This window comes from Megascapheus bottae, chromosome 12 (assembly GCF_031878675.1).
Source record: "Megascapheus bottae isolate mThoBot1 chromosome 12, mThoBot2.hap1, whole genome shotgun sequence".
NCBI lineage: Eukaryota > Metazoa > Chordata > Mammalia > Rodentia > Geomyidae > Megascapheus > Megascapheus bottae.
This window is the reverse complement of record NC_143520.1, coordinates 16,069,822-16,083,446: the sequence shown is the minus strand read 5'-3', so window position 1 is coordinate 16,083,446 and position 13,625 is coordinate 16,069,822. Positions and strand designations below refer to the sequence as shown.

Below are 13,625 nucleotides of genomic sequence, written 5' to 3'. Positions count from 1 at the left end.
AATAACTCACAAAACATTCTATAAGGATATATTTGAATGTTTAGGTCAATTGTACAACTATTCTTGCTTTAAAAGAACTCAAATGAACCATCACTGGTGGCTCACACTAGCAATTCTAGCTACTCAGGAGGCTGAAATCTGAAAATTGTGCTTTGATGCCAGCCATGGCAGGAAAAATCTGCGACTCTGTGTTCCTGTCAACCACCAAAAGGCCAGAAGTGAAGCTGTAGCTCAAGTTGTAGAACACTGGCCTTGAGCAAAGAAGGTGAGGGCTAGCAACCAGGCACTGAGTTCAAGCCCAGGATGAGCCATATACCCACAAATAATGTGTAGATGAATGGTTTTCTGTAAAGAACATAAAGTCAATATTTCCTATTAAGGTGCCTATGTAATGAGGATTCCGTCAGAATACAAGAAGGTAAGGCTGATGTGTGCAAGGCATACAGATAGGAGTTCTTCCTTCCTAGATGATTTCTGCCTACACTCAGGCCTTCCCAGAGGTTCCAGTTGGCAGTCTCAGGATAGAGACACAGGAGACATCTCTAAAAACCAGCTATGATTGACAATGGGAGTGGAAGAAGCTGATCGTATCATTTTCTAAGCACAAAAAAGGAAATTCATTCCTTTTGTATTTATTATTTTAAGATTTAAAAGAATAAATCACTAGCCAGAAGCAGTGGCTCACACTTGTAATCCTAGCTACTCAGGAGGCTGAGATCTGAGGAGCAAGTTCAAAGCCAGACAGGGCACAAAAGGACCATGGGAAGTGGGGCTTGGCTCAAGGGTAGGGCAGTAGTCTTGAGCTGAAGAGCTAAGGATCAGTGTGCAGGCCAAGTTAAAGCTCCATAACCCCCCCCCCAAAAGAATTCATCACTATTGATTTCATAGTACAGGAGCCATTCATGGTAAGCTCAATGAAATTATTAGCTTGTGATATAAATTTAGTAATTTTCTAGCTCTAGACCATTTATATATTTAGGTTGAAATGACAGCTGTATCTCACATATGCTCTTTGCACACAAGACCTTTTAATCCTCAATAATAATTCTAAGAGATTTATCTGCCCCGCACCCCCTCTATAGCTTTTTTTGCATTTTTTATATATTTTTTATTGTAATTAATAGAAGGGTTACATGATATTTGCCAGATAGATGGTGCATTAATTCTCATACATTGATACCCTTTCACATGTCTTGGTCCCCATTTCCCTCCCCCCTACTCCCACCGCTCATCTTGTTTTCCCCCGTTCCCTATCCAATTTCAAATAACCAAATACAAATATATCCGATATATCAGGTAACAAAGTGAGATACTGTAACAATATGAGATAACCAAGGGACAGCAAAAGAGATGAGAGATAACATAGTACCTTAAGAACAACAATCATTCATTATATGGTTTATGTTTCTATATCCTAGAGATTCTTTCATTCAGCGTCCTACAATATGGCCTTTTGTATCAAGGTTTTGGTCTATTGCAAATCTCTGCTAGGAGAGCCCAAGGTTTCTACTGATTATGACAAGTGAGGGAAACCATTGAGCCTAAGTTCCTTTGAGTCTGCCTTACTTCACTTAATATGATCTTTTCTAAGTCTTTCCATTTCCTAACAAATGGGGCAATGTCATTCACAATGGGGCAATGTCATTCTATGATTAATAGAAGGGTTACATTATGTTCACCAGATAGAAGATGCATAACTTCACAAACATTGATACCCTTTCTGATGATATGGTCCCCATTTCCCTCCCACACTCCCCCCACTTATCTTGATTTCCTCCCTTCCCTATCCAATTTCAAATAACCAATTAAGCACATATAAAATATATCAGATAACAAGGTGAAATATTGTAACAATATGAGATAACCAAGGGATGGCAAAAGAGATGAGAGATAACATAGTACATTAAGAACAACAGTCATTCATTATATGGCTTTTGTTTCCTTATCCTGGAGGTCCTTACATTTAGTGTCATACTATTTGGCCTATGTCTCTAGATTTTGTTCTATTGTAAATCTCTGCTAGGAGAGCTCAAGGTTCGAAATGTAAGTCTTTCTTATCAGGGAAATGTTTAATTTGATCACAAGTATTTCTACAGTATTATGATTAAGTGATATTGTCTATAAGTTAAATCATGAATCCATTTAAATTAAAAAATAAAATATTTGCTCTATTATTTCTTTAAAAGTTTCATCAGAGGGCCGGAAATTTGGCCTACTGGTAGCGTGCTTGCCTAGCATGCGCAAAGACCTGGGTTAGATTCCTTAGTACCACATACATTAAAAAAAAAAAAGGTAGAAGTGGTGTTAGGGCTCAAGTGGTAGAGCTCTAGCCTTGAGAAAGTCCAAGGACAATGCTCAGGCCCTGAGCTCAAGCCCAGGACTGGAAAAAAAAAAAGTTTCATCAGAATAGAATGTACACAATTGAGAAATTATTTTTAGTTTTAAACAGGAAAATTTGTCACTTAATTAACTGTTTTTTCAAAATCAGAGCTTTGCATTTTCAAAATCAGAAGTTCATATTTTCAGCTTTGGTAATCCTAGCCATTTGTACACCAATAACCCTCCATGCAATTTTCTTCATCTGTAATACCTTTAGATCTTCTTTGTAATAAGAATTAAATGACTAACAGTAGGGGGAAATTCCAGAAGCAAAACAAACAAATGACTCAATAATATTTCCCTCTGGGAGGTAGATAGAAAGCAGAAATATTCATTATCTACCTTATACACATCAGTATTCTTGAAACTGTTTCTCTAATTTCATTTACTTTCTTACTACTTAACAAGGAAGGAAATTACCTTTTCGAAAAAGAGACTGGTTTCTTTCTGGTTTACCAGAGAATTGCAATTAAGCTCTAAATAATATTTCTATCATATAAGCAGCAGCTTTCTGGATGAAAATTCCATTTATTTTTCATCTCATAAAAAGCAGAGACAGAGGCAGATACGCAGACAGAGGAAGCAACAGATAACACGAAAAGTTCTGTACTTTATCAAGAATCCCATTTACTGTTTTTACTGAGTAGTAATAATAATTTATTACTATGGCTTGGGGTTTCTTAGGTTATCTCATGAATCCTAACTGTGTTACACATATGATACTAATGGCATTTACTCTTGAATCACAGAGACTTGGCATAGTATGTAGTGAGAAGCTTTTGAAATCTTGCAAAAATAACAGGTCAAAGACATATGAAAGGGTATCAATGTATGTGAATTAATGCACCTTCTATCTGGCAAATATCATATAACCCTTTTATTAATTACAATAAAAAATATAAAAAAAATAACAGGTCATTGCCACTTTCTACAGCACCTTCCTAGTTTGTTAATTCATTCAAGTTTCTTTTTTTCACTGACCTAATCAGCAACATATATAAATTATGGCTTCCCTTTAGTTTCTTGTATATTAGGTAAAAACCCTTGAAGATTCCATTGTGTTACAAAAAATGAAAATCATTGGTCCTCTAAGATTATGAGAATTTGCAGGTTTTACTTGTATTAGTCATAAGGGACATCAAGTTTGAGCCAAAATGAGAGAATACTTAACAATACAGACCTACCAGAATGCTTTCTAATGTTAGGTTCCTTTTCTTTTCAGTGATTAAGAAACATTTATAGAATTAAAGACTGGTATTGGAGGGGTAACAATGTCCAACAAGGCATATTTTCACTACCTTATGTCTGTAACTGTAACCCATCTATACATCACCCTGACAATAAAATTAAAGAAAAAAGAAAAAACTCCCTGATGTACATTAACAAACAATAAATCTAATGGTTGCTTTTCTCCAACTTTTACAGGTAGAATTGCAACCCAAGTATGAAGATAATTTGTACATGTATCTTTATTTTGTCATCTTTATTATTTTTGGTTCATTCTTTACTTTGAATCTTTTTATTGGTGTCATCATAGATAACTTCAACCAACAAAAAAAGAAGATAAGTATACTAAAACTTCATCTTTGCACTGAAATGTGAACTAAATATCTGCCTCATGCTCCAAAATGCATTTGCCATAGCAAAACTATAAAGTTTAAAATTATTTCGAGCTCGATATCTGTGATATTTTTAGCAAATTTTAATTCAGATTAGATACATTTTCCTATGCAAATATTTCTGTTAAAGTGTACATTGTATATTATATATATATGGCTCCAATAATATAGATATTAGCAACAAAGGAATAAAATGGAAGCCAAACTATGTATGATTATTAAAAAGCTTTTATAAGTTGCAAAGACCATGGTTTTAACTGTTTTTGATTTTGTTTCTTTACTTTGGAGGTCAAGACATTTTCATGACAGAAGAACAGAAGAAATACTACAATGCAATGAAAAAGCTTGGTTCAAAGAAACCACAAAAACCAATTCCTCGGCCTGCTGTAAGAATAGTACCCATTTGTCATCAGTGCAAGCTCTGCTTTCACTTTCAAAGCCAAAATCGATAGACAGTAAAATTATGGTGATGTTTGTAGTGCAATGGTTTCATTGAATATTGTGACTATGTAGTAGCAGCAGGTGGAATACTGTGTGATTCATATTAATATGGAATGTAGTTTATATATAATCATATGAGATGCCTCAAAATGCAAGTTTTTAATCTTAAATACTAGTAGTTTGGCACAGAATTGATGACATTGAGATTTTAATAGAGAATAGTATATCTCTCAGAGACCTGTGTTTTCTTTAACTCTGCAAACTGAAGGAATCATTAATGCAAGATATTTGCAGTGTTTCTCTTCTGTTTAAAGACAATGGCCAAATTTTATATTTCCCCTACTACCCTGACCTTAAATATGACAATATTATGCATTTCATGACTCTTATGACTCATATATTTGTCAATAAGCTAGCTCTGTTTTGGCTGCTTTCGGGAATTTTTTTCAGAAATTATCTGAGTTCTTCCATCTCAAGAACTCTTTCCACAAGGTACACATGGTATAAAGCAATCTACTCTTTCATAAGTATCTTGACTCTGTGAATCTATTAGTGACAGTTTGTTTTTAAAATCCATTAGCCGTAATCACATACTCTTTGCAAATCTGACAGAATCTCTAAAAAATGGTATCGACATAACATAGAAACTGTAAGGAAAGTACAATTCAAGCCTTGTTTTGTAGTAATAAAGTTTGGGTAAAAAAGGTAGAGGAGAGCTGAGTGCTGGCAGCTCATGGTAGAAAGCCAACCCAGGCAGGAAAATCCATGAGATTCTTTTCTCTAACTGAAACCAAAAAAGCTAAGACTAGCACAGTGGCTCAAATGATGAAGTGCTAGTCTTGAATACAAAAGTTCAGGGACAGTGCCAAGTCCTGAGTTCAAGATTCAGGACCAGCACCAGCAAAATGGGTTTAAAAGATTCCTGTACAATGTTGTGAAAAGCCAGTGAGGCTAGAAAACAGAATGGGGATTCATTTGGGATGTGCTGAGTAAAAAAAAGTTAGGGTCACCCAATCTCTATAGTAGTTGTCTTAATGAATTGGGCAAACAGGAACTAAGGACTAGAGTTGTATATTGAAGTGATATATTCCAGTATCATTTGGGCAGGGGATCAAATGAGTTTCTTGATCATGTGATGTAATAATTAAGATCAGTTTCTACTTTGAAGATTGTCTGAACTTATTGTAAATACTTGACACTGTTACCTGTGAGAAAACAGGCACTGTTTTCTCTTGTTGCCGTCTAATAAGTAGAACAAAAAAAAGTAAAATTAAATAAGAGCAAACAGTCATAATGACATAATATAATGTTAGAAATTTTATGATAGATGGTGGAAGCAAAGTTTTCTGAGAATACAAGGTATTTAAATCTGTGTACACTATCCCAGACAAGAAGGGATGAGGTTTATTTCATACAGTGAACAGATAAGGCAAAGTGGTTTGATAGAGTTTACATATTTTACTAAGTGATATGATTTGTATGGGTTGGTTTTTTTTTTAACATTCCTGAAGCTTGAATGGAGGGCCTGGGTACTGACCCTGAGCTTCTTTTGCTCAGGCTATGACTATATCACTGTAGTTACAGTGCCACTTCCAGCTGTCTCTGTTTATGTGGTACTGAGGAATGAAACCCAGGGCTTCACGCATGCTGGGCAAGCACCCTACCACTAAGCCACATTCCCTAATTAGTATGTTTTTAAAGTAGTAAAAAAAATAAAAATAAGGGGAGCAACAAATCTAAGTTAAATTAAAGTAAAGAGGAGCTAAGGATGGAAGTTGTCCCTGGAATTAGACAAGTTTATTAGATGAAAAAGAGGCCTGGAAGGAAAAATACAGCACAAACAATGGAAATCTATTCTAGCAGACCAAACATGTATTCAGAGAAAAATAAGTAAAAAATAATATAGAACAGGTACAGTATGAGGTCCAAGAATTTCTATTGGACATGATGGAAACTTTGCAATTTAGTTTCCAGCATAAATACATATATATATATATATGTATTTATATACATATATACATATATATACATATATATATGGCTAAGGAAAAGGTAGCTATTTATATTTAAAATTGTAAGCAGCTACAAGCTAATGATCAATTCTGATCTAGAGATCAGACCTGGATTACCCAGTGAGAACTTCACTTTGTAAAATAAAATATAAGGCAAATTACTCCTTAAAAATAAACTTTAGGTTAAGTGCTGGTAGCTTACATGTAGGTATTTAGAAGACTGAGATATGAGGTTTGAAGCCATCCTGAGCAGAGAAGTTTGTGAGACACTTATCTCCAATTAATTATAAGAATGTTGGAAATGGAGATGTTGATCAAGTAGTAGAGTGCTATTGTTACAGTATCTCACTTTGTTATCTGATATATTGGATATATTTATATTCGGTTATTTGAAATTGGATAGGGAAGGGGGGAAAACAAGATTAGAGGTGGGGGTGGGGGGAGGGAAATGGGGACCAAGACATGAGAAAGGGTATCAATGTATGAGAATTAATGCACCTTTTATCTGGCAAATATAATGTAACCCTTCTATTAATTACAATAAAAAATATATGAAAAAAAAGAAATCCCAAGGACAGTGCCTGCCCTGAGTTCAAGCCTCAGACTGGCAAAAAAGAAAAGAAAAGTTCTAATCAATCCAAAGAAAAGGCAAAGAGTGAACATAACTGGTAATGTCATAAATGTAAGGTGAAACAATTTGTGGCTTATCAGTTGGGAGATATTTTCACACATTTCTTCATTGCAAAAATAAAATTTAATCACTTCTGACAAAAAAATCTCAAGAACAGTGCCCATGACATGAGTTCAAGGCCTAGAACTGGCACAAAATAAAAATAAAATAGAATTGATTAGGGAAAAAATCCATGAACTGTAATTTATGAAATAATTATTCTCAAAACAGATTTACCTCATGCAATCTCCACATAGATTTGCCTATGTTGATGAAAAACATCTTACATATCCATGAATTGTCAAAACTAACAAATAAACTTGGATAAACAACCATGAAATAAAATATAGAATTTGATCCATATTTGTTTTCCTATTCATATTGTTTGCTTAAACTACCATTTTTAAATGCCTGTCATAAACTTTATGACAGATTTAGGATGATGTAGCTTTGATGAGAGAAAATGAAATCAGAAACTGAAAACTGAAAATAGAGGAAATTCTTTTATTAGACCTTATAAAAGTAATATTAATACCTATTCCTGAGTACATGGAACAAAGTCACATTATAGTTACAAATATTTATTGTCTACATACCACACCCTTTCCATTTATAAATATCGCTTTAATGATTATAGTCATGTATATGTTCAGTTACATATATGATCACACTCATGTAAGCTTCCTGTTGCCTTTTAGTTGAAAAAAAACCCTTTTGTTGTTACATTGCTTTTCAGAAGTAGACATTGTCTTTAGAAATCCAAAACAGACTTTTTTGTGTTATCAAAATGTAGTAAATGTTTGTGCATAGGCCATAAAATGAGATATTAAAAGTAGGAATGTAGGATGTTCTTGGGGCTTAAACTTAGGGCCTGAGAACTGTCCTTGGGCTTTCTCAAGCCTAGTGCTCTACCACTTGAGACATAGACCAACCTGTAGCTTTTTTCTATGTATGTAGTACAGAGGAATCTAACCCGGGTCTTTGTGCATGCTAGGCGAGCTCTCTACCACTAGGCCAAACTCCAAGCCCCCCTGCCACAGAATGTTTTTAGAGTACATTTTCACATTGCTATGTATTTGCTTTTTCCAGAACAAATTCCAAGGAATGGTCTTTGATTTCGTAACCAAGCAAGTCTTCGATATCAGCATCATGATCCTTATCTGTCTCAACATGGTCACCATGATGGTAGAGACAGATGACCAGAGTCAAGAAATGACCAATATCCTGTATTGGATTAACCTGGTATTCATTGTTCTCTTCACTGGAGAGTGTGTGCTAAAACTCATATCCCTGCGGTATTACTACTTCACCATTGGATGGAATATTTTTGATTTTGTGGTGGTTATTCTCTCCATTGTAGGTAAGAAGAAAAGCTTTTATTTAACTCTAGGAATCTCATCATGAAAATCAGTGTTTTAAATGTTCAGAGAAGTTTTTTTCATGAGTCTAGTTTATCTCAAATTAAAAAAAAATAAAGTCTAATGTCTGTTTTTTGGTTTTTCATTTTTTAATTTCATTTCTGGATGGAACAACACTTAAAATATTTTTCAGATTTTATTCATCACCTTTATTCATCATTTCAGCAGACAGGAAGTGCAAATTTGCATAAATATTCTTTTGTTGGTAGTGGTGGTAATGGTAATTAGGCTTGAACTCAGGACCTGAAGTTGTCCCTGGCCTCTTTCACTCAAGGCTAGTTCTCTGCCACTGTGAGGCACAGCACTACTTCCAGTTGTCTGGTGGTCAATTTTAGATAAAATTTTCCTTCCCTAGAGTGGCTTCAAACTGCAATCCTTAGATTTCAACCTCCTGAGCAGTTAGGATTACAGATGTGGGCCACAAGCACCCAGCCATAAATATTCTTGCACCCAGTCATACACTTGACATATAATAATACTTTGAGTAAACATACACAAGCACATGTGTTCACACAATATAAGCTTCCTGTTATCATTGAGGTCAAATGGCTTTTATGATTTGTAGTGTTCCTTTTTAAGAAGAGATATAATATTCACAAATCAAAAACAGATTAATTTGTCATAAAATATATGAAGCATTTATGCTTAGGATATTAAATACTAAAAGTAAATATAAGAATATTTAAGGTAAGCTTTGGTCTTTTGATTATTTGAACTCAGAGTCTTTACCTTGTGTTAGACAAATGTTCTACCTCTGAACCATATCCCAAGTTTGGCCTGTTGAAGGAGAGAGCAAGAAAATAACACATACATAGAGGAAATGATGGAATACTTTTATTTTTTTTTGCACTTTTCAGGTATGAAGTCCTGTAGCAACCATGCATTGCACAAGTTTATTGGCACCAGCTGTGCAAAAGCTCAAATGTTATTATACTTTTATTTTTAAATAATTGCATAAAGGAATTGGCATTTAACAAAGAAATATATGAATACAATGAATCTTGGTCACTGTCATCCCTTTCATCATTCTCCCCAGTTCCTCTCAAACTTCTTCCCCCAATTTTCATAAAATTCAATGCATATTCTTTTATAGACACTTTTATATGAGAAACTAAAAGTTAATGTTATTTGCTCTATTTTAGTTTGCCTGGAAAAAAATCTGACTTTACTTAAGTCAATCCATGAACTACTCTAACTATACTGTACATTATATATTGACTGTACTATGGGGTAGTAATAAGGTAATTAGGAGATGGGAAATATCTCATTGACATTGATAGCAAAATGATGCTTTCAAAGTTGAGGATCTCTATGGGAGGGAAGAAGTGGAGAGGTTGATTCATATGGATTGAATTTTACTGAGACAGGAACAAGAAGTACTAGTGTGGGGCTGAGAGTTTGGTCTAGTGGTAGATTGCTTGCCTACCATGAACGAAGACCCAGGTTCTATTTCTCGGTACCACATACATAGAAAAGCTGGAAGTGGTGCTGTGGCTCCAGTGGTAGAACTCTAGCCTTGAGAAAGCCCAAGGACAGTGCTCAGGCCCTGAGCTCAAGCCCAGGACTGGCAAAAAAAAAAAAAAAAAACAGTTCTCATGTACTGCAGGGTGACTGTAAACAACACTACTCTGCTGAACATTTTTTAAAGTTAGAAGGAAGAACTTTAGTGTTTTCACCACAAAGATAAATGTTAGAAGAAATTATGTGAAGAAAACATATGTGTAAGTTAAATAGCAAAACAGAATGCATTAAGACAAGATCCAAGATTCTGTTCCACTTGTGTCTGTTTCCAGACCCTATATTTTCCCCTAATTATAATACTGCCTGTTCTCCATAAAATCAATCATGACCACATAGGAAGGATCAAAAGTTTTCATCAAGAACACCTAATGGTCAGGCACTGCTGGCTCTTGCCCATAACCCTAGCTACTCAGGCTGAAATCTGAGGATTGCAGTTCAAAGCCAGCCTGGCAGAAAAGTCCAATTAATCACCAGAAAACCACAAGTGGCCCAAAGTGGTAGAGCACTAGACTTGAGTGAAAGAACTCAAGAACAGCACCCAGGCCCTGTGTTCAAGTCCCATGACTGAAAAAAAATGCCTAATGGATAACCACATCCTTTCTCCAGGCACATAATATGACTATATTTTGGAAGCATTTCTGACATGTTTTAACCTTTAATGGCTGAATAATTCCTTTATAGAAGGTGTTTGACCTTCATTCTCTTAAGTGTCTTAATAATTTAACACCAACCACACAAATTCATCTTTTTTTTTTTTTGCCAGTCATGGGGCTTGAACTCAGGGCCTGAGCATTGTCCCAGAGATTTCTCAAGGCTTGCACTCTACCACTTAAGCCACAGCACCATTTCTGGCTTTTTCTGTATATGTAGTACTGAGGAATTGAAGCCAACTATTCGTACATGCTAAGCAAGTACTCTACTACTAGGACAAACTTCCGACCCCAACAACTTCATCTTAATGAACAATAATCACAGATTGTTTGCATGAGTACCCCTGATAAATATGTATGCCGTTCTAATGTCCCTGTGTTGTAAAGCTAGATGATACTTACAATGCAAATATTTGTTCACTGATATTATTTACACTATTTTCATTTCCTTTGTGGTTTCCCACAGGCATGTTTCTAGCAGAACTGATAGAAAAGTATTTCGTGTCCCCTACCCTGTTCCGAGTGATCCGCCTTGCCCGGATTGGCCGAATCCTCCGCCTCATCAAAGGGGCCAAGGGGATCCGCACGCTGCTCTTCGCTCTCATGATGTCCCTTCCCGCCTTGTTCAACATCGGCCTGCTGCTCTTCCTCGTCATGTTCATCTACGCCATCTTCGGGATGTCCAACTTTGCCTACGTGAAAAGGGAAGTTGGAATCGATGACATGTTCAACTTTGAGACGTTTGGCAACAGCATGATCTGCCTGTTCCAGATTACCACGTCTGCCGGCTGGGATGGGCTGCTAGCCCCGATTCTTAACAGTGGACCCCCAGACTGTGACCCTGAAAAAGATCACCCAGGAAGCTCGGTGAAGGGAGACTGTGGGAACCCCTCGGTTGGCATTTTCTTCTTCGTCAGCTACATCATCATCTCCTTCCTGGTGGTGGTGAACATGTACATCGCTGTCATCCTGGAGAATTTCAGCGTGGCCACGGAAGAAAGCGCAGAGCCCCTGAGCGAGGATGACTTCGAGATGTTCTATGAGGTCTGGGAGAAGTTCGACCCCGATGCCACCCAGTTCATAGAATTTGCCAAGCTGTCTGACTTTGCAGCCGCCCTGGATCCTCCCCTTCTCATAGCAAAACCAAACAAAGTCCAGCTCATTGCCATGGACCTGCCCATGGTCAGTGGAGACCGGATCCACTGCCTCGACATCTTGTTTGCTTTTACAAAGCGTGTGCTGGGTGAGAGTGGAGAGATGGACGCCCTTCGAATACAGATGGAAGAGCGATTTATGGCATCGAACCCCTCCAAGGTGTCATACGAGCCCATCACAACCACTCTGAAACGCAAGCAAGAGGAGGTGTCTGCGATCGTCATCCAGAGAGCGTACCGACGCTACCTCCTAAAGCAGAAAGTGAAAAAGGTCTCGTCTATATATAAGAAAGACAAGGGCAAAGAAGGCGAGGAGACGCCGATCAAAGAAGACATCCTGGTGGATAAACTGAACGAGAACTCAACTCCAGAGAAAACAGATGTGACACCATCCACCACTTCCCCACCTTCCTATGATAGTGTGACCAAACCAGAAAAAGAGAAATACGAAAAAGACAAATCAGAAAAGGAAGACAAAGGGAAAGATATCAGGGAAAGTAAAAAGTAAAATGATATCATAATAATAATAATAATAAAACAGAAAAAATAAAAGAAACAAAGGATATCCCATTTTGTGACCAATTGTTTACAGCGTGTGATGATGATGTATTTGTGTCAACAGGACTCCCACAGGAGGTCTATGCCAAACTGACTGTTTTTACAAATGTATACTTAAGGTCAGTGCCTATAACAAGACAGGGACCCCTGGTCAGAAACTGGAACTCAGTAAAGGAGCGAAGCAGCACCAGTAAGAAGTTTCTGTTTCCACAACCAGCAGAAGCTGCTGGAGAGCAGAGAGGAGTGGCTACTCAGAATACCAGACACCAATGGAAAGGCGGGGGAGGGAAGTTCAATTTTTATGTAAATTCAACATGTGACACTTAATAATAGTAAATGTCACCACTGTGTACCTTTTGACTCCCACACCTGTCTTTGTTTTTTAACAAAAATCTGTGCTGTGATGCTATCACCTTTTCTTTTCATTCACAGGTTGTTTACTCTCATATATATGTGACTATTTTTGTAACTGGGTTTATGTTTAGGGAGAGGGTGTAAAGGGATGGAATTCTACATTTCTCTATTGTATAACTGGGTATATTTTCAATGGAGGCATGCTGCAATTCTCATTCACATATATATATGTATATGTATGTATACATATACATATATATATATAAAGTAATCACGTGACAACCTGAAAGAGTTTACTCCTTGTTTCAGGATGTTTTTAGATTTTTGAGGTGCTTAAATAGCTTTTCATATTTTTAAAGTCTTTCATCTGGGAAAATTTTAATGTGCCTGTAAATGTTCCATAGAATCACAAGCATTAAAGAGTGGTTTTATTTTTACATACTCCATTATATGTACATGTATATATGTATATATGTATATGTGCGTTTATAGATATATACATGTATACACATATGCACACAGATACGTACATTTCCATCACATAGTCACTTGAGTCTTGGCAGCATGACTATAACATTTTTGATAAGTGTCCTTTGACATAAAATTTCAAAAAAAAAAGAGAGAATAGCTATCAGTCCTTTCTAAGAGAAGTGAATTGGCCAAAAAGCATCCCCACCTCCACTTTATAAAGTTGATTCTGCTTTTACCTGCAGTACTGTTTAGCCATCTTCTGCTCTTGGTAAGGATGACATAAGTATATGTCAATTTTTTTAAAAAGTCTGCTTTGTAAATAGTAATTTTACCCAGTGGTGCATGTTTGAGCAAACAAAAATGATGATTTAAGCACAG

General features: G+C 36.3%; 1 protein-coding gene across 3 annotated transcripts in view; it reads left to right on the top strand.

Moving 5' to 3' along the window:
* Scn2a (sodium voltage-gated channel alpha subunit 2) overlaps window positions 1-12,805 on the top strand; it is a 141,531-nt gene extending 128,726 nt beyond the window's left edge. For all 3 annotated transcript variants that reach the window (XM_090342720.1, XM_090342719.1, XM_090342721.1), the window contains 4 exons: window positions 3,805-3,942; window positions 4,280-4,384; window positions 8,211-8,481; window positions 11,177-12,805. In XM_090342720.1, coding sequence (XP_090198846.1) covers window positions 3,805-3,942; window positions 4,280-4,384; window positions 8,211-8,481; window positions 11,177-12,372 — 1,710 coding nt within the window. In that variant the 3' untranslated portion in view covers window positions 12,373-12,805. The remainder of the gene's footprint in view (window positions 1-3,804; window positions 3,943-4,279; window positions 4,385-8,210; window positions 8,482-11,176) is intronic.
* The last annotated feature ends 820 nt before the right edge of the window (window positions 12,806-13,625 follow it).